Source organism: Vanessa atalanta, chromosome 28, assembly GCF_905147765.1.
Source record: "Vanessa atalanta chromosome 28, ilVanAtal1.2, whole genome shotgun sequence".
NCBI classification, from domain to species: Eukaryota; Metazoa; Arthropoda; class Insecta; order Lepidoptera; family Nymphalidae; genus Vanessa; species Vanessa atalanta.
In genome coordinates this window covers 125,285-147,003 of record NC_061898.1, presented here as the reverse complement: position 1 = coordinate 147,003, position 21,719 = coordinate 125,285, and the positions used below count along the sequence as shown (strand labels likewise).

The 21,719-nt window shown below is 49.3% G+C and overlaps 1 protein-coding gene across 1 annotated transcript in view; it reads right to left on the bottom strand.

Annotated features, from left to right (window-relative positions):
• Nucleotides 1-4,828: 4,828 nt before the first annotated feature.
• The window catches only part of LOC125074893 (leucine-rich repeat serine/threonine-protein kinase 1), a 48,030-nt gene continuing 31,139 nt past the window's right edge, over nt 4,829-21,719 (bottom strand). The window contains exons 7-50 of the mRNA XM_047686379.1: nt 20,657-20,804; nt 20,110-20,448; nt 19,549-19,660; nt 19,016-19,179; nt 18,782-18,942; nt 18,562-18,708; nt 18,326-18,479; nt 17,850-18,023; nt 16,985-17,083; nt 16,769-16,863; nt 16,234-16,431; nt 15,710-15,962; nt 15,242-15,343; nt 14,947-15,088; nt 14,457-14,659; nt 14,295-14,369; nt 14,060-14,205; nt 13,770-13,877; nt 13,592-13,661; nt 13,149-13,265; nt 12,997-13,075; nt 12,793-12,917; nt 12,571-12,658; nt 12,078-12,482; nt 11,847-12,016; nt 11,449-11,769; nt 11,268-11,367; nt 11,041-11,183; nt 10,843-10,948; nt 10,531-10,691; nt 10,258-10,461; nt 9,858-10,166; nt 9,673-9,775; nt 9,491-9,600; nt 8,996-9,118; nt 8,612-8,915; nt 7,105-7,195; nt 6,758-6,886; nt 6,482-6,592; nt 6,238-6,389; nt 5,749-5,882; nt 5,558-5,677; nt 5,295-5,402; nt 4,829-5,165 (exon numbers count right to left, since the gene is read on the bottom strand). Of these exons, the coding sequence (XP_047542335.1) occupies nt 5,094-5,165; nt 5,295-5,402; nt 5,558-5,677; nt 5,749-5,882; nt 6,238-6,389; nt 6,482-6,592; nt 6,758-6,886; nt 7,105-7,195; nt 8,612-8,915; nt 8,996-9,118; nt 9,491-9,600; nt 9,673-9,775; nt 9,858-10,166; nt 10,258-10,461; nt 10,531-10,691; nt 10,843-10,948; nt 11,041-11,183; nt 11,268-11,367; nt 11,449-11,769; nt 11,847-12,016; nt 12,078-12,482; nt 12,571-12,658; nt 12,793-12,917; nt 12,997-13,075; nt 13,149-13,265; nt 13,592-13,661; nt 13,770-13,877; nt 14,060-14,205; nt 14,295-14,369; nt 14,457-14,659; nt 14,947-15,088; nt 15,242-15,343; nt 15,710-15,962; nt 16,234-16,431; nt 16,769-16,863; nt 16,985-17,083; nt 17,850-18,023; nt 18,326-18,479; nt 18,562-18,708; nt 18,782-18,942; nt 19,016-19,179; nt 19,549-19,660; nt 20,110-20,448; nt 20,657-20,804 (6,775 nt within the window). The 3' untranslated portion in view covers nt 4,829-5,093. The remainder of the gene's footprint in view (nt 5,166-5,294; nt 5,403-5,557; nt 5,678-5,748; nt 5,883-6,237; nt 6,390-6,481; nt 6,593-6,757; nt 6,887-7,104; nt 7,196-8,611; nt 8,916-8,995; nt 9,119-9,490; nt 9,601-9,672; nt 9,776-9,857; nt 10,167-10,257; nt 10,462-10,530; nt 10,692-10,842; nt 10,949-11,040; nt 11,184-11,267; nt 11,368-11,448; nt 11,770-11,846; nt 12,017-12,077; nt 12,483-12,570; nt 12,659-12,792; nt 12,918-12,996; nt 13,076-13,148; nt 13,266-13,591; nt 13,662-13,769; nt 13,878-14,059; nt 14,206-14,294; nt 14,370-14,456; nt 14,660-14,946; nt 15,089-15,241; nt 15,344-15,709; nt 15,963-16,233; nt 16,432-16,768; nt 16,864-16,984; nt 17,084-17,849; nt 18,024-18,325; nt 18,480-18,561; nt 18,709-18,781; nt 18,943-19,015; nt 19,180-19,548; nt 19,661-20,109; nt 20,449-20,656; nt 20,805-21,719) is intronic.

The following is a 21,719-nucleotide window of genomic DNA, read 5'->3' as shown; positions in this document are numbered from 1 at the left end:
TTAGGAGCTTTACCTTTAACACTAATATTTTAGCTTACATAAAAGAGGTTCATGTTGTACACTATCTAATGCTGTAGAAAAATCACACAATACTTCAATATCTTCTGTGATTTTTCTCAAGCATCGTTACGTTTGAGAAGTTATTCCCGCATCGGTCGTCGAGCTACCTCTCATAAAACCAGTAATTACGTCGTCGACATAATCACATGCTGTGGCGTGTTTACATCCCACGATTTGAAAAATTAACAAAGATAACAAGAAAACAAATTATTTACATTGGCAATGTTTAGATTGATGAGAATATCGTCACAATGAATTAATACCAGCAATTGGTTAGCCGCTTGCAAAGGCTTGATTTGTTTATCGTATACTTTATCTTTTAAAAGCATACTCTACAGACAAAGAATTTTATCAAAATGAATTACACCGTCGTTGGACGCGTTGAGTTTCGCACATTGCTATTAATCTCTCGTGTCTCGCATCTGGGATAAGACTTTTCAGTACTTCTTGTCAGTACAGACAAAGATAGTGCTGATGCGTGAAAAAGCTACTTATTTTATCGTATCTAAACAGTTAAACAGCCTCCTTATTTCACAAATATTTGCAATAGCCAAATTAAGTGAATGAGCATTACAATGCTAGTGGAAATTTTCTTCGTATTCCGGCTTGAGCACTGCAGAAACTTCCACTCATCGCTGACGCGCCATCATAATCTTGACCAGCAACACCTGTTACACCTGTATCTATTTCAATAAAAATGGAAATTAATCCAGCCGGTTGACTATGCATAATCAATGAATAATGGCGAATTGATCCCTTCTTCAGTAAGATCAGAAATAGGGGAAAAATCTAAAAAGTCCTCACACAAAACATTTTTGGCTATTATCTGATCTGGAAGATCTATGTTTGTATCTGAGATATTCGTTCAGTTCTAGAAATGTCTATTATTTCGTCAATCGGTACTGAGAAAACTTACTCTCCCCATTCATTTCCGCGTCGACTCTAAATCTCTAGAGGATACGAAATGTACCATCATCTACCTGTCTTTCGTCCCAAACATTTCCGTGGTCGGATGTGCCGCGCAGTTCGATTGCACGCGAACCAACAAACGTGGAATGCAATTATCTATACTAATATTACAAATGCAAAAGTAACTGTGTCTGTTACCACTTCACGCTTAAACTGCTTAATGCTCAACCGATTTAGAGGAAATTTGTACGGTCATAGTTTGAGGCCTGGGGAAGGACATATGCTACTATTTTTAATTCAACCCTCGTGGAGAGTGAAATTGGGGGAGACAGTTTGTTTACTATAGGTACAGTTTTATAAATTTCGCGAGGGTAAAGATGCAGGTTCAAGTAGTCATAAGATAAATCCGAATTCCGAACCTCCAAAATCTCGCCCCTGCCAACGTCTATGCTGCCGATTGCTATTATTAATAAACATTCGTCACCCGTAGGGAGACTCTGTGCCGATCTCTCATGTTAAGTTTGTATAATATATGTCATAATAAAAATGGTAAAGATGGAAACAAACAATGTGATGGAAAATAATAAAAGGCCGGTTGTCGTTCTAAACTTTATTAAACATCTTTGGTTTAAGAATTTTCACATTCAATAAATATAAAGTTTATCATACAAAGCATACAATTACAAAACAGATTAAATATAAGCTGACAATTGACTTTCGAAAAACCAAAAAATTTGGACAATTTTAAGTTTCTCAGCGATATACCCACATATAAGTATTTTTTGGCTTATGACTTCGTAAACAACTATTTGAATAATTGTTTCAAAGTGAAATTAAAGATGATTTTGATAAAAAAACAAAGAAACGTCGAAATAATTTCGTATTTTCAAGTGATTTTTTGTAATGATATCCTACGAGTGATCCAGTACATTTATACGGGTCCTAGCAACTCAGATAGCAGTACGAGTTTACGAATGTCAAGTTCGAAAGTAAATCATCTGTCAAGCGATTTATTTTTATTGAAAATAATGGTTATTACGACGTTTCTCTTTTATATTGTACATTTGGATTGTTTAACAAAAATATTTACGAATCGGACGATTTTTTTATCAATGCATGTTATCGAACCGATTTTAATGACTTCTTCGATACAATACACGCAATATGACTTCGTCGGCCAGAAGTTAGTCACTAATGGTTGTATAGACATCGTTTGTTGGCAACAAAAGCAGATATTGCTATTAGTTTCGCTAGAAATTCGACCACGTATATACAAACAATACTTTTAAATGATTCACGAGTTATTTTTCATTGTTTTAAGCGCATGTCTATCTGCGAGTCTAGCTTCAGGCTGGATAATTTAGATTACGAGTATTGTAAGTAGCGAGTGTAATATTTACAAGATTCATTTCGATTAAAGTATGTTTTATTAATCAGGAAAAGAATATTCTTGTAGAATTATTATATTAGATACAATTGTGCACGAGACATTGTAAAGCAGATTATAAAAACTATCTACAAGTGTCATTGGAACTTTGAATGAATGAATGAAAATGTAGCTCATGAACTAGAATATATTTAAAGAGATCTTTGATTTTATGGTTGGCAAGATGAGTTATAAAAGCTTTTTACTGTGCCACTGCTTGATAAACCTCTCCTCTTAAGAGGTTTGCTTCAACGCGGCAGATTTTTATTCGATAAAAGCAGGTTCGCGCATTGAATACGTTCAACGTGAAATTTCAATGGACCTCCACCAACCACTGGCTCATACACGACGTGATAAAGAATAGTTTTTATTGTTATAATATATTTTGCTGAAAGTGCTTGATTTCGAGTGCTTTTTTTTTCATTATACAATAAATCTTGTATCGTGTTAGTCATTTATAATTATAAACTAAAATGATTTATTAAGTTCCGATTGAATGATTAACTTCATTCATCCATTCACTGAATGTATTTGACGAAACGCTTTAGTGTCAGAATTCAGAATGCTATCGAAAACAGAGTTTGAGTTAAGCTTTTAAGTTAGCGATACTAAGTTTAATCAATATAACGCCTTACCTGTTAAAAGATTTTGATATTTTAAATATTAATATGTAAATAAATTATATTTGTAAAGTGTAGACTTAATTTATTTCAAAAACTAACTTATTATTAGAAATGCAATTCACAAAACCATAGAATCAAGAGTCAAATTAAAAATAAGAGTTTTAAAGAATTAAAGCAGGCTGGCTGACTGGACGGATTTACGTGCAATAAAATCAAAATGACTGTATATTATATCGAATAACGGTATTATTGCTACCGGCGAGGATGTAAGGGTAGAAACACAACCGAGATATACAATACTGCAAGGGTAGATCACATAGTACAATCGAATAAAGATTTTTAAATCCGTATTAAAGAAATAAACTAAAATTTATTCAAATTTCATTATCGAGTATTGTTTTGTTAACCGTACCTCAAGTTCGTAGATAGAAAGTAGATCAACTTATAATGTCTATCTAATCTAGTCTCAATTACCGAGACTCTACTGCAGATGCAAGTGTAGTGCTCACAAATGGATACTATAAGGGATATTTAGCTTAAGCTTATGTAATTAGAGGTTCAAAACCGGATACATTACAAGACGCCTTCATTAGAGTTTTTGTCTCTAAGGTTATTTAACTCAGAGCATATATTTTTAACATAAAAACAACACAAAGAACACATAAGATTCATCCACAAAACGACAGACACTATTAGACACTGAGATCCAAATTTATTGAACTGGTTAAATACTTGAAGCTCATTGGTCGCAAATGTTGACGTCAGCTGCCGTCGACCAATCACCGTTCAATAAAAGCAAATTACATAATTTCAAGTTCAAATCGTACATTAATATATTTTACTAAAATGGGGAGTAGTACATTATTTACGTAACTATCTCTTATTCCGAGTAACGAAAAATATATAAATATGTCATAATTTCAACATCACAGATATAAAAATATTTAAGTGTAGTACAGTAAACATAGAGACAAATTATTTATATGAAAATTATAATTAGAACAAATGAAATTGTTTTTAGATAACTTTGGAGATGTGTCCAAACAGAATGCTTGATAATTTTGTCGGTTTAATCTTGAACACGTTCATACCTGATGATAAGTATGATACAGACCCGCAGTCTGAGACGGAGCGCGTGTGTCTGGAACATGCCTAATGACTTTGACAATCCAGTTCCGTAGAATGATCTAGAACTATAACCAAACAACACAAAACGCTTCGCACTCGTTTAGACGGCTCGTGTATCGTATGCAGCTGTAACGGTTTTTTTGTAATTACTATATTTATAATAGTTAAATAAATTAGTCTTTTGGCTAAACAGTCCATTCAAACTCATCACAATACTTAAATTGAAAATCAGACTTATGTTTTAAAATTTAACAAAAAGTATACAAATATATCCAGCCCCCATCCAAACATGGATTACAGGGGACTGCAGGGGACCGCAGGGGGCCTGTAGACCCTACGTCGCCGTAAGCTTCGCTTCGCTTCCTGACGTTTCTTTTTTTTTACAATTTCGAGTACAAAGGTATAATTATCGCCTCACTACTAGGTGTCGGTTAGTATATCGCCTACCTAGACCCGCTCACCTAGGAGAGGTATGACCGAGTCCAACGGCAGGACGGGTAAGACAAACAAACAACTTTAACCTTGAATCGACAAGACATTGGTCGAGATCTAAATAACCTCTCATTATGGAGTCGTGGAAAATGTCGCGAAAGTCGTCGCTTGTGTTATTTTGGAAGTCAAACGAAAGTGCATATAACATGGCTGAGCTGTAATCGCATAGAACATGTAACTCTAAGGTTCGTTCTTACTCCTCCTGCCATTGGAACGTACAAAATGTATTCCTGCGCCATTCATCCGCCATTACAGATGGCAACCTTCTATAAAACGCAAACCGCAAAACGTTCACACGTTTTAGACCTTACCTGAAAGCAAATATATATATGTTTTGGCCGTTTTTTATTACAAATATAATAAATTCGAAAAAACGACGCTCCAAACATCCGCATTCGTGACATCGTCCCAGACTTCGCAGCCCTGCGCGAGCCGACCCGCGACGCGCGAGGCGGCTAGTCCGGCAGCCAGTGCTGTGCGTTCCAGAGCAAGCAGTAGAAGCCGGAGTAAGTCGTCGTGTTGTTCGACTGGAAGGAAAATTACGACATATTGAGACTTGCTCGACTGCCTCGTTGGCTGGTGGTTGTTGGTCGGGCCGATAATGATGGGGAGGGGGTTAGGTATGTTCATGCTAGGCGGTATGTACGGCTATGTACCTGCGCTGGTGCGTATCTCTGCAGCAGCGGGCGGTACCCGGCGCCGAAGGTGACGAGCTGCGTCTGCCGGCGGTCGCCGCACGGCGGCAGCGGGACGATCGCGCGCACCTGACGCCGCACGCATTGTTACAGATTAGGCATCCGAATCGAGAGGCATATCACCCTAACGCCACGATCGAGGTCATCCGCCCGGGCGCGGACAGAGAATATCTCAATTGTTGTTGATACACAATACACGTGATGCGCAAGGGGGTGTCACTCGCCTCCTCCTCGTAGGGGCGGAACACGGTGAGCGGCCGCAGCGAGGCGGCGTGCGCGACCACCACGCAGCCCCACGCCGTGCCCACCAGCGCCTGCTCGCCCAGCGCCGCCAGCGCCGTCACCTGCGGCACATCGCTGTGAGTAGCCGGCTCCCCCGGGCGCCCCCAGTGCGTCTGTGCGTGTGACTGCTCACCATGCAGCGCTCCGCTCCGAGGTGCTCGTCGATGGCGATGGACTGCAGGCTCTCGGAGCAGGGCACCAGCTTGCTGCAGTCGAGGCGCGCCGTGGGGCTCCGCGTGCGCGCGCACCACGCGTACACGAACACGTCTGCGGTCGCGTACACATCGTTAGCGACGCAATAACTTTCTCATAGATAATTAATTATTCCAAGTACAAGGATACGCCTCACCAACGACGTCCCGATAAGAGTCGTAAAGGACAAAAAAATATGCCTTAAAAAAATTATGTATTAATTACTATACTCGCTGTTCGGTGCTGATATTTTGCGGTCAATTGACCAGAACTCGTTTAGTCGAAAGCGAGTCGAGACCGAGAGGAGCTGTCATTTGTGGAAAGCAGCAATTTATTTGTTTTTTTTAATGTTTTTCTCTCATAACGTACGATACGCGTACTACGCATGAGCGGACGGTACAAGACGAGAGGGAGATAAGGCGGAGGCTACCGGCGCGCGCGGCGGCGAGCACGGTGCGCGCGAGCGGCGCGGCGCAGAGCAGCGCCAGGCGCGCCGGCGCGCGCAGCTGCTCGGCCGCGCTCACGCCCTCCGCGCGCACGGCGTACGCGTGCAGCTCGGGGCCCCCCGCCCACACCTCCACGCTGCGGGCAATCGCACGCTTCACAGACATATCGTTCCTACATATCGACCGTGGCCAGGCGTCGGTACCCGGAAGGAGGGTGCGCTGCCTTACCCGTCCTCGGCCGGCACCGCGGCCAGGCAGCTCAGCTCGGTGGCCGCGCCGAGCTCTGTCAGCACGAAGCTGCCCTCTTCCTCCGGCCGCTCCGACGTCACCAGAAACAGTCTGTGGAGAGGACGACACACGAAATGGAGTTCACAAAACAATCTTTCAGACGAAAACAAAACAGTCGTGCACGGCGAAAAGTACTTATGGTAGTATGGACAACGAAATAATTCTGAATTTAATAAATTTTTGATCAAACTGGATATTTGAAGCGATGGGCGGTACCTGCCACACGCGAGCGCGACGGCGACCTTAGGTAGCGGTGCGAGCAGCTGCAAGTCCGCGACGGCACTGGGCGCTCCGCCCACCACGTCCTGCAGGCGGACGCTCCACGACAGCGCGCACGTCGATATGCTGCGGGCGGACGGTTAGTTACTCACGACGGCCACCGCAATCTCGTTCATCGATTTTAACTTCACTCGGACGACAGAATCCTCCTCGCTTAATCTTATCGAATTAAAGATTAACTTGGAAACCTACCCCTTAAAACGAGGGGCGGATTTCGATGGTGGAGTGATTTCTTGTTGTTTCGATTTTAACTCCGGGGAGAGTCGGGCATTACAAGTACTTACGTGTAGACGAATATTCTGCCGACGGAGTCTCCGAGCCACATGTCGGCGCCCACGCGACACATGGCCGTCACCAGCACCGGCTCCGCATTGTCTGACGGTGACAGAACTTAGTATTGGTCGATAGGCAGAGTCAGACTTAAATCAGGAGTACTGGTTTTTTTTTATTTGTTTTAAATCAAAATGAAAATTACGAGGAAGCGTTTTTATGTTCGCGGAATCCTTTTCAATATTTAATAATTATAATTTCAGATCTTTAAATTAATTCATTTATACCCTCGTAAAAAAAATACTTCAAAATACGCCGAAACTGTATCCTTGACTTCATCTACGGTGGCAAATTTCTTACCCGGTAGCTCCTTTTTCATTTTTGGAAATAGGCAGTCGTCACTCGGGGCCAGGTCTGGCCTGTGGGGAGGGTGATTCAAAATATCGAAGCACACCTTATGCAGGGCAGCCAAAGCAACGCGGCTCTTATAGACGAGCGCGTTGTCGTGCAGGAGCAGCACACCTATTGTCAATTTTCCCCGTCTTTTCTCTTTAATGGCTTTTTTAAATCGCTCTAATATTGGAGCGTAGTATGCCCCGGTTATAGCAACACCTTTATCTTTATAATCGATAATATTCCTTCAGAGTCCCAAAAAACCGTTGCCATGAGTTTCCCAGGTGACTGTGACACCTTAAGCTTCTTGGGAGGTGCTGTGCCCTTTTAATGCCACTGCATGAAGTCTTGATTCGACTCGGGTTTAAAATGATGAACCCAATTTTGGTCTCCAGTAACAATTCGCCTCAATACACCGTCCTTGTCTTCGTTGCAGAGGTCTAATAATGCAATTGAACACTCTATGCACTGTTGTTTTTGCGGCGGCGTAAGCATTTTCGGCACCCATCTTGCGCTGACCTAGTCATGCCAAGATGATCAGATGATGATTCAGGATTTGAAAAAGGGTTGTATCGAATACTCCAAGTATTTCTACGAGATCGGCGAGTACAATTTTCTTAACTTTTTGGATAAATTCTGGCGCGGTCACCTCGATGCTTCGGCCCGGCCTCGATTCGTCTTCAAGTGATTTCCTTCCTTTTGTACACCTGGTTTTTCGTGGGCAAGAGTCGCCGTAAACCGATGACATCTCATTTAGTATGGTCGAAACAGATTTTCCTTGTTCGGTAAGGAACTTTATAACGGCACGATATTCGATACTTTCCTTATTTCACTTTTCACTCCCGATGATGTTGCTTGGTTGCCTTTCAAAGAATAATTGCCTCATAACACTGAAACCTCGTATTTATACAAAATATGAGTCACCGAAGAACACGTCACAATCAACAAGAGCTTAATCAGCAACAACAACGAAACAAAAACGCTCCCTTGTACGTTTCGGAATGTTTTTCGTCTTATGTAACTCAGTTAACTGAACTTCAATCTTCGTTCGGATGATTATAGATTATAAAATATATAGGTTTAATAGCAGACCCGAGGAGCAATCATACGGAGGGGGGGGGCGCTCACCGGGCGGCACGCGCAGCGTGTGGTGGTGCGCGAAGGCGGCGGCGGTGGCGGTGAGCGAGTGCGCGCGCTCGGGCTCGGCGCCGGCGTACCACACGTCGGCGGCGGCGGCGGCGGGCGCGCCGGGCAGGCGCAGCGCGGCGGCGGCGGCGGCGCGCGCGGGCCTGGCGGCGGCGGCGTCCTGCAGCGCGCGCCACTCGGGCGCCGCGCACACGGCCGTGAGCGCCGCCGCCGACGGCCGCAGCTCGGGCGCGCCGCTCCAGCAGCGCCGCATGGTCTCCAGCATGCTGCACGGGTACTCCAGGTCCTGCGGGCGGGCGAGCCGTCGGGTCAGCGCGTCGCGACGCCGCGAATACCTCGCGAGTTGAGTTGGCACACTGCGCTCACCCTGGGCGACAGCGGCGGCCGGGCTCCTTCGAGCACGGCCTCCTTGACCGCCTCGTGGCCCTCGAACGGCTGTCGCAGCGTGAAGATCTCGTAGAGCAGCATCCCGTACGAGAAGCAGTCGACCTTCGGGGTTAGTAAAGTATTCGTATTATCATTATACTGTTTCAAAATCATTCAAAATATGTACGATTGAAAATGTAAAAACATTGTACACGTAACTCAGAGGTTATTTCTCTCATAAATAAAATATTAATCAAAAATCTAAAATTATTTATCAAAGTTTCGTAAACAATAATAACACAGACACAAAGTGAGAGTACTTCGACAACTCCTTATTTATATGATCCCTTTGGAAATTCGCGAGAGATAAAGCAGCACCTTCTCGTGTATGCCGAGGCCCTCCTAACTCAACAGCCCGGAGCTTCAAAATGTATTGATAGAACACGCGGCACCGGATGACCCGAGAGGAGCGGACTGATAAAATTTGTTATGAACCTTCTCGGTATATTCCTCCTCTCCGTTGTACCTCATGATCTCGGGCGCCATGAAGCCCTCCGTACCGCCGAAGCCCTTAGTCCCAGACGGTGGGGCGAGACGGGATATACCTGGTATGGAATTACGCTTTAAATAAACTGTTAAAAGCAATTACTCTTTAAAAGTTCGCCGCAGCGACTCACCGTAGTCTCCCAGCTTGACGTGCACGTCGATGGGGTCGGGCCCGAACTCCGCCTCCTCGGCCTCCTGCGGCGACGGCAGCGACCACACCAGCACGTTCTCCGACTGAACAGACGTTCGTTTCGTGAATGGACCGTCGGCGGTGCCGGCAGACGCGCAGCCGTCGGGCGTCGGGCGTCGGGCGTACCTTGAGGTCGCGGTAGAGCACCCGCTGCGCGTGCAGGTACTCCAGCGCGCGCGCCACCTGCAGCGCCAGCGCGCCGGCCGCCCGCACGCCCACGCGCGCGCCGCAGCCGCGGTAGCGCCGCAGCGCGCCCTCCAGCGAGCCCCGCGGCGCCTCGGCCAGCAGCAGCGCCAGCGGCGCGGCGCACGCGGCCAGCAGCGGCAGCACGTGCGGGTGGCGCAGGCGCGACAGGATGCCCAGCTCCTGGCGCAGCCCGCAGTACGCGCGGCACGCGCCGCCCTGCGCGTCGCGCTCCCAGCGGGACACGGCCGCCTGCGCGCACGATTACTTTGGTACCTGGTTTTAATACCTGACACGTTTTCTGACGCCGTGCTCGGTGACGGACGATACATTATAACGTCACCTTATACGCCTGCATAGCCGCCAAGTCGTGAGCGGAGGGCGGGGCCACGGGCTGGAGCGCCTTCACTGCGACGGGGCAGGGCTTCGCCCCGGGACGCCGCCACGTCCCAGTGAGGACGGTACCGAAGGCTCCGCGACCGGCGACGGCCGTGCGAGTGATGTGCTCCCAGCGGGCACGTTTTTCCTCCTCCACGTCCAGAAGGAGCTGAACGAAATAATTTTAGATTGAATCCCATTATATTCGTATGCGGAAGTTTCGGCGATCGTCTCTCACCGTGTCGGGTGCCACGTCGGCCAGCTGCACGTCGGGGTGATGCGGACAGCGCAGGGGGGCGGACGTGCAGGCGGCCAGCACGCACTCCTCCAGCGTCCAGCACGTGGCCACGAGCGCCGGACTGCTGCAGACGCCCTCGGACGAGCCCATGCGAGACGACGCTGAAGTCACAGTATGATATTATAGCTTTTTATATTACATTACACCACACATGTGAAAGACTTGCCTCGGAAGATCAGATGGAATTTAACATGTTCGGCTTGTTGTACTTTAGAGCTTTGAGCGAATTATAAATATTGACAACGTTCTCACTGTTGGACTCTGCTCCTACTCCACTGTCGCCATCCGACGCTCGCGACTCTTCGGAGAGCCGCAGACGCCGCGGCTCGACGCTACCGAGCTCTAACCTTTTGAAAACCTAGAACGACACATACGATTTGGTTTAACTTACCGATACGAGCTGGTAGCAGCGACGGGAACCGACACGATACAGCCTTTGGGCCAACTAACCTGTGCGAAGTGTTTGTCGTGCTCGTGTTGGTGCGCGTGGTGCGAGTCGTGCGCCTCGTTCTGTGCGTCGGTGAGGCACGCGGGGCAGGGCGCCACGCGGGTGATCAGGCAGCGCCCCTCCGACGTGTGCACAAAGCGGGTACCTGCAGGTTATGGGAGCCGCTCGGCGCTATTAGAGGGGGACGATTGCCTTGAGTTTAATAAGTGTGGTTTGAATTCTCACGCACCAAGGGATGGGTACCAATCTTCGAGCAACAAGTCCACATGGTCGGACACCAAAGCTAGCACCTTCGTCAACACTTCGGGGTTCGGTTCCAGACTGAGACTCTGTTGGATAAAAAGGGGCCGTCGAATTGATCCAGATACTAAAATATTACTAGAATATTGATGTAGTCATCGTCAAGTGACCTGACAGCCGGCGAGCGGCAGGCCGTCGTCCCGTCGCACCACGCAAACCTGCGCGGGCAGCAGCAGCTCCACGCACGCCGAGGACTGCACGTCCAGCTCGCTCCACGTGCCCTCCGCGCGCACGCGGAACCTGATCGAGTGGTAGAGCTCGTCGGGCTCGTCCTCGTCCCCGACGGCCCCCAGGAGGGGGTCGTACCGCGGCGGCAGCTCGCGCAGCGCCAGCAGCACCAGCTCCCCGCACACCAGCTTGAGGCCGGTCTTCCAGAGCTTCCACGACCAGTTGAAATCGAGAGCCTTCGCCACGCTCTCGTCGATATCCATCTGAGCGCGTAAGGTAAATACGTCATGTCACACAAGCCGGATGAGGACTTAAGTCGAGCCAAGGCGGGGCGCCTCACCTCGCGGGGCGCGCAGTACAGCGCGGGGGCGTGCTGCGCCAGCGCGGGGTCGGCCAGCACGCGCGCACACAGGCGCGCCCAGAAGCCGCGCGGCACGTAGGACAGCAGCAGCAGGCGCCGCACGCCGCGCCCCCCCGCGCGCGCCGACACCGCCACGCCGCCGCCGTCCTCTGCGAAGGGGCTCGTCAGTACGGGAGGCACTCACGTATGAGTCACCCGGGAGGCACTCACGTATGAGCAGCGGCGAGTCGGTCCCGCGGGGCGCGGAGAGGGCGGCGGGGGGCGCGGCGCGGCGCGGCGTGCCGGGCCAGGCGCGCGACTTGAGCGCCAGCTGCGGGCAGCGCGGCTCCCGCTCGGGCAGCAGCGGCGGCACGAGCAGCGAGCGCGCGTCCCAGCAGAGCGCCAGCTCGAACTTGTTGAGCAGCGAGGCGCCCAGCGAGCGCGCCTCCTCGCCCGCCCCCAGCGCCGGCGACGCCTTGAACACGTGGCACAGGTCCTCGACGCGCATGATGCCGTTGCTGGCGAAGGGGTTGACCTCCCGCACGGTCACCACGTGCGCCAGCACGTCGCACAGCCACTGCGGCCGCACGAAGTACAGCTCCTTGAGCGTGGCGTCGTCGTAGTGCAGCAGCACGCCTGGCATCCACGAGCAGGAGGACCATCCGGTCAAAATATAATTTGAACCTTCTCAACGCCCTTTGGATCGTCCTAGACTACGGCTTACCGTTTTCATGGAGGAACATGGTCGCCTGGTGCAGCTCGGCCGCGTCGCGGAACATTCGGAGGTTCTTCTGCTGCATGTACTGAGTCACCTGCAGCACGGAAGTTGGATCGGTCACCGTCAGCACCCGCACACACGCGCGCGCACGGTGCACACGTGACATGTAACAGTTATCGTTAGTCGTGTCCCGTGCGAGCCGATTGACGTATAGAGGCCGGCACTGACCAGGCGCTTGTACTGCTCGTGGCGCAGCACGGGCTCCTTGAGGTCGGCAGCCAGCGCGTGCACGCACTCCTCCAGCGCGAGGTACGTGGCCGGCACGCGCTGCTCCAGCAGCGGCTCCTTGCTGCCTGCAACGCCACAGGGGACACTCACATAGCACTCGAGTAGAGTTCGGTGACTCGATTATCGACTAGCGTGTCTGCTCACCGGGAGGTTTGACGCTGAAGGCCACGGAGTAGATGATGTCAGCGAGGAGTTTGATATTGTGGCGCGTGCTGCACGACACCTGCGACAAGTGAACTCGTTAGTGCCTAGACGAGGACACACCGGCCGGAACACCCCCCGCCCGCAGGCCGCACCTCGACGGAGTCGAGCACGCGCGGCAGGCCCAGCTTGTCGGCGTCGGGCGCCGCCATGACCGCCCCGCGGATGAGGCGCTGCAGCGCCATCGGACTCTCGCTCTCGCTCATCTTGCTCTGCGGAACATCGGCATCGTTACAAGTCACGTTCACGTGGGCTCTTAGATCGCGGACAAAATGTAATAGAAAAGATTATGACGTATGCCTAAGGATGGTTCAAAAACACGGAAATACAGAGTGAGGAGGCAGAAAGACAGCCAGGTGGATCACATATTCCTCCGCATAGCAGTGGGGGAAAGGGAAATTTATGACGTGCAAGTCCAAAAAGAACCAAGGTTATACGCGATATAGACGCCATCGACAGAGAAGTACAAATACGACTACGATAATACGACACAGGATATAAGCGAATGCCCGCGATGCCGATACAACACAAGACTCACATTGTTGACCTGGTCGTAGTGCGTGCCCACCATGATGACGGGCGAGCCCGGCGCGCGCGCCTGGATCGACCTGCGCGAGAACCACTCATCAGACGGTGACGCTAAGGCCCCATATAAGTAATATTAAATGTGTGTGTTTGTGAATTTATGAATTTATTGGTCGCTAAGCGTGCGGTACCTCAGCCATTGCAAGGCGCTTGCGAGTCCTTTCCTCCCGTCGGTGACCTTCCATACGACCAGGTAGAGGGAGCGCTTCGATAGGAAGTACTGGTGGGTTGCGTAATACCTGCTCAGAAATCTTTTGTTAAAACAGCTTTTTTTTAATTATTACTATACGAATTATTTTTCCAATTCTAGTGACCACCTTAAGATCTGCACAGAGCTGTCGAAAGTTAACGAATGCTTCACGGTTAAACGATTGTGATCACGTTGATAGAAACTGCCAGCAAAGAATAGTGATCGACTCACTCCTGCTGCCCCCCGAAGTCCCAGGTGCGGAAGGTGAGCGGGCCGCGCTGCGAGCGCTGCGATTCGTACACCCACGCGCCGATGTCCACGCCCACGGTCGACATGCCGCGACGGGATGACTTGTTGCCCATGCGCTTCGCCCAGTGCTGGGAGCAGTTGGAAAAGTTACAGTGACATTTATTTTAATACAAAATAACATTTATTGTGTTATATCCAGTTATCTGAGATTACTCACTTCCGTCGGTTTTCTCCGGTGATGAATGGCGGACTCCTGCCTCAAGCACTCCAGCAGACTAGTTTTGCCGATCCCCTGCAATGTAGAAGAGTGTATGGGGTCGAAGGGATCTAGGTTCGGGACACGAAAATATATGCGTAATATATGTACTAGCGTGTATACCTGCACTCCGACCACCATAAGCTTCATGCGCGCGTAGGGCTTGGCCTCCTGCAGCACGGAGCGCAGGTAGCCCACCACGTCCACACTGCGACACCGTCCGCCGCGCACGACGGAGCGCAGCGGCTCCTGCAGCGAGCAGCCCACCGTGTTCAGGTTCCAAAGGCGGGTCAGCAGGCCCATCTGGGGCGGCAAGTCGGTGATGTCTGTCAGGGAGAAAACTTCGTAAGTTACAACCCGGTAGCGATAGATGGCGCTGATTGAAATACCTGAATGCGCTGTCTAGATATTCTCTACTTGGTGTAAATACAGGGTTATTGGTAATTCGATGTATTCCCTAAAATTTCTTACAGAGCCATTGTCTTTGGGTGGTGGTGACCACTTTACCTTCAGGACATTCGCTCGTTACCTATATCATATAAAATACCTTCCATATGTACAATAATGCTCTCAAAAATGAATAAATCATTAAAACAAATGCAATTGAGCCGACCTTTATTCCCGCTGAGGTTGAGCACGGCGAGGTTGGTCAGCAGGTGCAGCGCGGGCGGCACGGCGCGCAGCAGGTTGCTCGACACGTCCAGCATCGACAGCAGCGGGAACAGCAGCCGCGCCTTCAGGGAGCCGCGACTGCTCTGCTCACACGACACGGGTTAGTGAAATACCGATTTTTTTAAACAGAAACCCCAAATCCCAGTATTTAGAGCCAGATCCTCAGTCTTATGGACAAACTAGTCTACCCAGGGTAAATAGACAGTAATTTCCAATAACACATTAGCAAGGCTCACCCATTCGTCGTCGTTTTCGTCACTGCTGGGTTCCGCCGCCGGCACGAGTCCGTCGTCGTCCGTCGTCAGCTGGATACGTGTTAGCATGTTGTTGGCTAAAATCTGAATACAAAAGAGTGTTTCATAAATATCTAGAAGTGTGTGGCAAAGTTGTATCCTACGCGTTAATTTGTTATCTTATACCGGCAAAGATTTTCATGGAGGTATAGAGAAGAAGCCGTAGCTTTAATACGTTCTTTCAACCCCGACGCGAGAACGCCCACGCATCGAAATATATTATTAAATATGCAGATGTCCTTATGGTGTTTGTAGGTAGTCGTCGGCTTCGTTAAGCAGAACGGTGGATTATTCTCATGGTCTTATCAGATCCATTTTTAAAAACGTTCTAAATATATTTTTATTTATATTTTAACAACACACAACAAACACAGTTCCCCTGTAATGTTCGACACAATGTTTGCAACGCACCAGCGTGCGCAGCCCCTCGAGGCGCAGGTGGCGGCGCGCGGCGCAGGCGGCGCTGAGCAGCTGCGCGCGCACGGAGCCCGACGAGCGCGGGCGCGCGCGGGCGGCGCGGCGCGCGCAGTAGCAGCGCAGCGGGTCCGCGCCGCCCGAGCCGAAGCTCTCCACCTGAGGCAGGCTCGGCCAGCACGTGATCTCGTTGTGGCTCAGGTCCAGCTGGCGCAGGCTGGTCGGGTACGACGTCACGTACGACATGGATCTGCGGGAGCGGGCGGACGCTTTCTACACTCGGACTCGGAGAGAGCTGCCGTGTTGAACGTGTGTAAACATGCATAATGTTCAAATACAGTCTGTCCACTTGCGATTTACAAAACAATTTCAGTTACGAATGAAACATTGTTCATTACGCGTGTCCCATTCGAAGACAATTCAACCTTATCGCTCAAAGTGTGGGATGCAGGTTATTGTGATCAAAATATTGGGCATGTTTGCAAATAGTAGGAGGAGGAGGCTGGTACGGAACGCCTCACCTGAGATTATTGTAGGCCATGTTGAGCCTCGTCAGCGCCGGCGCTCGACATGCGAGGGAGGCCGGCACACACGAGAACTGGTTGTGAGCCAAGTTGAGGGACGTGAGGCAGCTGCCCTCGGAGGGGGGCTCCGCACTGCGGGCGGGGGACGCCGCCCGAGCCCCGCGCCACGCGTGCGCGCGCCGCGCCTCCGACCATCTAGAGACATGGACGGAATAGAGCCGGTCCCTCAGGATTCGTTAACTGAACATGCAAGATCAAGGCATCACCAAAGTAGAGGATAGAATCATTGACGAAAGAAGAATAACGATGGCATTGTATTAATTTAAGAAATGATTTAGCTAAGCAATGCAACGGTATACTAACGATGTAAGTCTCATAAAACATCACTTTGTCTTGTTCTTCTTTTAAGAAGTCCAAATATCACTTCTGGATCGTTATTTTACAAGATTTTATTGAATTTGCGTTCCCGCCGTTTCTATAAAGTTTCCAATGTTGATGGCCAACTATGCTCACACGTCATATTCGTACTCACACGGCATTTCCGGCGCGGTTACCGAGCACGGGGATGTCGTCTTCGTCGGGAGAGGACTCGCTCACGTCCAGAGATGGACTTCGGGAAGATGAATTCTGCGAGACCAGTCGTTAGTTTTGTTGAACATTATTATTGAAAAATATTTCCTAACACTGAACTGTATCATTGGATGAAGTAAATTAGCAATAGTTAGTGAGGCTCGGTGGTACAACTCACTGATTGGTCGAAAGCGAACGGTGCGGAGTGGACGGAGGGGGAGGCGCTGGGCGACGAGGACTCCGAGGGGGAGGCTTGCTGCTGCGCCTCCGGTACGCCCTGGACACGTCACAACTACTCCTCAAGCTGGGGCTTTCGATAGTACTACTGCGGTACTATACATTCGGATTAAGTCATTCTACTCTATGGTTATTATACAGATAACAATTATTATTGGTTGCGGGTTGAGAAGGATCTATAGAGTTAATTGTATTGTTTTGTAAATTTACATTCGAAACAAAGATTCCACTGAGATGAAACAGTAGTTAGCAAAAAATAAATCACAAAGAAATATTTATTGCGCACTTTTTCTTGTCTATGTTTTTAGTTAAATATTTAAGCCTTTTCGTGTAGAATCAGACAAATATGTTGATCTATTTTGGATAAACCAACTGAGCTTACAATAAAGTCATTCAACACTGTGTATCCGTTCAAATGCTAATAGCATGCGACCTTCCTATGACGTCAATTGAAGCTTATATTATAGGTACCATTGGCAAAACCATAGTGAAAATTAACTGGTGTACCATTTGAAAAAACAAAAAGAGACAAATGATTTTCTTCTGATTGTGTCTGATAAAGTAAAACCGATTACTTTAACAGGTACTTCAATTTACTATTACTTTTATTAACTAAAGCAATTATTTTTCTATCAATATATATGCAACGTAGTATTAAAGGTATTCTAACAGTATTTTGAACAGTTAGTTATCTGTTAAGCCACAATTTAACTGGAGAATCATTATTGCTACTTTTGTTAATTAAATCCCATTCTAAGTAAATCGTTTCTAGATAAGACCTGGAGGTGACCATTTCCGTGTGTTACCTCATCTCCTGTGGGCAGGTCTTTGAGGTGGTTGAGGGCGGCATTGAGGTCTCTCAGCGCTGGGGCTTGCCACATCTGTGGTGGTAACGCGCGTAGCTTGTTGTTGGAAACGTCCAGGCTTGTTAGCGAGGGGAGGGAAAAGAGTTCCGGCGGAAGTTCTTCCAGACGATTGTCCTGGAAAATTTTAAATATACCAAATGTATATAAGATTTAATCATGAGCTAGAAATTCCAATACACTTATGCACACTACACTACACCACCTACCACCACACCACACATATGAAACTAAAGTTAAAAAAAATGTATTGCATTGTTGTCATTTCCTTATGTAAATTATAACACTCTAGTTTAGCCGCAAGTGTGTGTACAAAAATCATCGGCTCTACCATGATCGGTTGAGTAGTTAAGTCACTATCGTGTTTACATTATCAGTAAAGATCACAGGGAACGTCCGTCACTCCCCAGTACCGGTACCTGCAAGTACAGCTCCTGCAGCACGGGCGCGGTGTACACGTCGCTGCTGCGCTTCGGCTGCTTCTTCCCGCGCCGCCGGCCCTCCACCTCGTCCTCGAACGGGTCCTCCGCCGTCGGCAGACGTTCCAGCTTGTTCTGCGCCACGTTGAGATATCTGCGCATTATGTGCGGTTAGGTGTTCAGTAATCAACGGTTAGATACATTAGCTCACGACTACTCGGACCGTGCGGCCTCACCTCAGACTGAGCAGCGAGAACAGCTCGCGGGGCAGCAGGCGCAGCTCGTTGTTGGCCAGCTCGAGGCGGGTGACGGCCAGCGCGGCGCTGCCGGCGGCGCCCAGGCGCGGGTTGACGCGCAGCGCGGCGCTCGCCAGCCAGCTCATGCTGCAACGACACTCGGGTCACGCTCGCGCCTAAAGACGCACCAGCCCCGCCCCCGCCCCCCCGCCGCACTCACCGCAGGCGCGCCAGCTGGCAGCGCAGCTCCCGCCAGTTGACCATGACGGGCGTGGTGGGGCAGCGCGCGCTGTACGACAGCGCGGGGTCCGCGTCCCGCGCGCTCAGCACGCTCTGCGACACGCGCGACTTGTCCAGCTTGTAGTCGGGGTCGGGGTAGGCCTGCGGACGGCGCTCGGTCAGTCTCGTGGCTCGGGATCCCGGGGACGTGGGGGCGTGCGGGGCGGCGACCCACCTTGGTGGCGAGCAGCGCGGCCAGCAGCTCCGACAGGCCGTGGCGGGCGCACTCGCGCAGCGCCCTGCCGCCGGGGTCGGTGGCGCCGGCCGCCAGCAGCATCTCCACCACCTGCACGTGCTTCGCTCGCGCCGCTACCGCCAGGGCGGTCCACGGGCCGTCTCCTGCGGGAGGTTAGTGATTATTAAGATGAGTTAGAGTGAGATGAGTAATTTTTGGATACGGACAAGGGGGCATATATAAGTAGCGAACCATCGTTAAGTATGAAAATAAAGTTTATGCATACAGCTATCTCGTTCGTACACCAAGGTGTTCGTTAAATAAAGTACCCGCTCAGACAGTCACATGGCAAAGAAGACCTCAGAAGACTAGTGGGCTGTTTATCACAAATTAATAGTTAGTTTTTAATCATTATTGTTAATTAATTATTTTATCTGTCGTGTTATATCAAAACAAAGTTACATGGACCGAATAAGAGCAAACTTGCAAAACTGTTTAATAATTATTATTGTAAGGCGGTCGGGGCCACTCACGGTCGTCGCTGTAGGCGGAGCGGGCGGGGGAGGGCGAGGGCGAGGGGGAGGCGCGCGAGCGCGTGACGGACGCGCTGCGCGAGCGCCGCCGCGCCTCGCGACCCTCCGACTCCTGCGCACGCACTCTCTGCGTCAGTTATAACAATAACAAGGTTCCCTACGACTGACAATGGTCAGGTGGTCAACCTGAACACTTGTATTCACACGGAGATGTTTTTTTATTTCTTTATTTTTATCGAGTTGGCAATCCGAAACGACCAGAGTGGCGAGTGTCGACGATTTAGCGTGGCACGGAAACGACATAGTTTTTGGACAGATTCAAACGATAAATTTTCATTGGCTGACTCGGAGTTAAAATCCAGGATCTCGAGACCAATGTTACAAGCTAGTCACCAGATCGGGAGATTCGAATGAGCTACCACCAGAAAGATATTTACACTGGGAACAAGTATTCGTTTGTAGCTGCTCCTCCCCGATCACACGGGGTTAGCAACTCTTTCAAAAACATTAAATCGTAAAAGTTAAACGAATCCTTAGAATGTTTGTGACTTGCGTGCGTACCGGCGGCGGCGGCGCGGCGGCGGCGTCGGGGCGCGCGCCGGCGGCCAGCAGGCGGCGCAGCACGCGCGCGTGGTTGAGGCGCGCCGCGCACGCCACGCAGCTGTCGGCGCCGCGCGCCGCCTCCACGCGCACGGCGCGCACGCGCTGCGCGTCCGGCCCCGCCCCCGCGCCCGCGCCCCCTCCCGGCGCCGCGCTCGCCTTGTTCGCGGCGCCGGTGAGCTTGCTGACGATGGCGTGTATCCCGAGCGAGATGCCCGCTCGTTGCGGACTCTGCACCGCCGGCGCCTGCACCGGGACCGGGACCGGGATCGGGACCGGTTCTGCGCTCGTCGTTTGAGGCTACGCAAACGATTATACAAATAAATTCATAACTGAGTAAAAAATATCATTTATTTTTTGGGTAATTCAAAATACAACTTCACAAAAAATCGGTTGAGTTTCAAAGGTGATAAAAAATGTAAAGTGAAAGTATAGATCTTTAATCATTCTTTAAGTGGGTGCTTATAATCGCTAAAAGCAGTTTTCAACACAGGGCAAGGTAGGGCACCTGGTGCACGGGCACGGTGTGCGCCAGCAGCGCGTCGACGACGGCGGCGTTGCCGAGCGTGCACGCCACGTACAGCGCCGTCTGGCCGCTCGCGTCGCGCGCGTTCACGTCGAACGCGAACCGGTACTGCCACTTGCCGCTCGCGTCTCTGCGAACGTATACATTTAAGTCTACATTTGTACACAACCAGCCCCGTTTTAATCCAGAGTAAACGCGGGCATCATGCTTTGGAGGTCTCTCCGATAATGATCAAGACGAAAATTTCTTAAAAATGTTTGGGGGGAGGGGGTGTAAGTTCATCAGAACCTTACTTGCTCGTGACGGTGCTGTACACCATTAAAATTATAAGCGTCAAAATTGAAGATGGCTAAGGAACTCAAATCTTAACCTCTTCATAACAGTGACTAACTATAGTATAAGTTTTTCAGCTCTGGATACGAGCACTTCAGGACCAGTTATTGGACTTTTAATATCGATTAATAAATATTGCACAAATATTATGAAACACTACGAGGCGTTTTTTACACTCATATTGTCACGTTTGCTTAACTCAAAAAAAAAATCATCTTTAATACGAATTGCAGTTGATATGTTATCTATAATTTTTCTAGTCGTTTTAGGTCGCAGATATTCGCTTGTCAGTAATTTTGTATATATTTTAAAGTGCCCGTGAAAGCGAGCGTGTAACCAATTTTGTAAAGCTTGTTCTCTCAATTCTCTAATACCGCTGTTGTTTATATTTCATGTCGTACGAAAGTGCTGCCACTGTATTAAGTATTGTTGCTTGGCGGTAGAATATATGATGTATGGGTGGTCCCTACCCAGCCGGACTTGCACTAAGACCAAGTAAAATATTTAAGTTATAGTACATTTTTAGACTAAAAATATAGTTATAAGTTACGCTTCTATCAAGAAATAGACAATATTTAAAAAGTTAAAAAACAGCTGATAAATCTTAATCCCATTAATTCGTTATGAAATAATTGAAAGTGCGTATTATTGCGACAGGGGAGCTGGTTTATTCTTCGCCCAGAGCATCGAATTTGCGATCCAACGGACAACC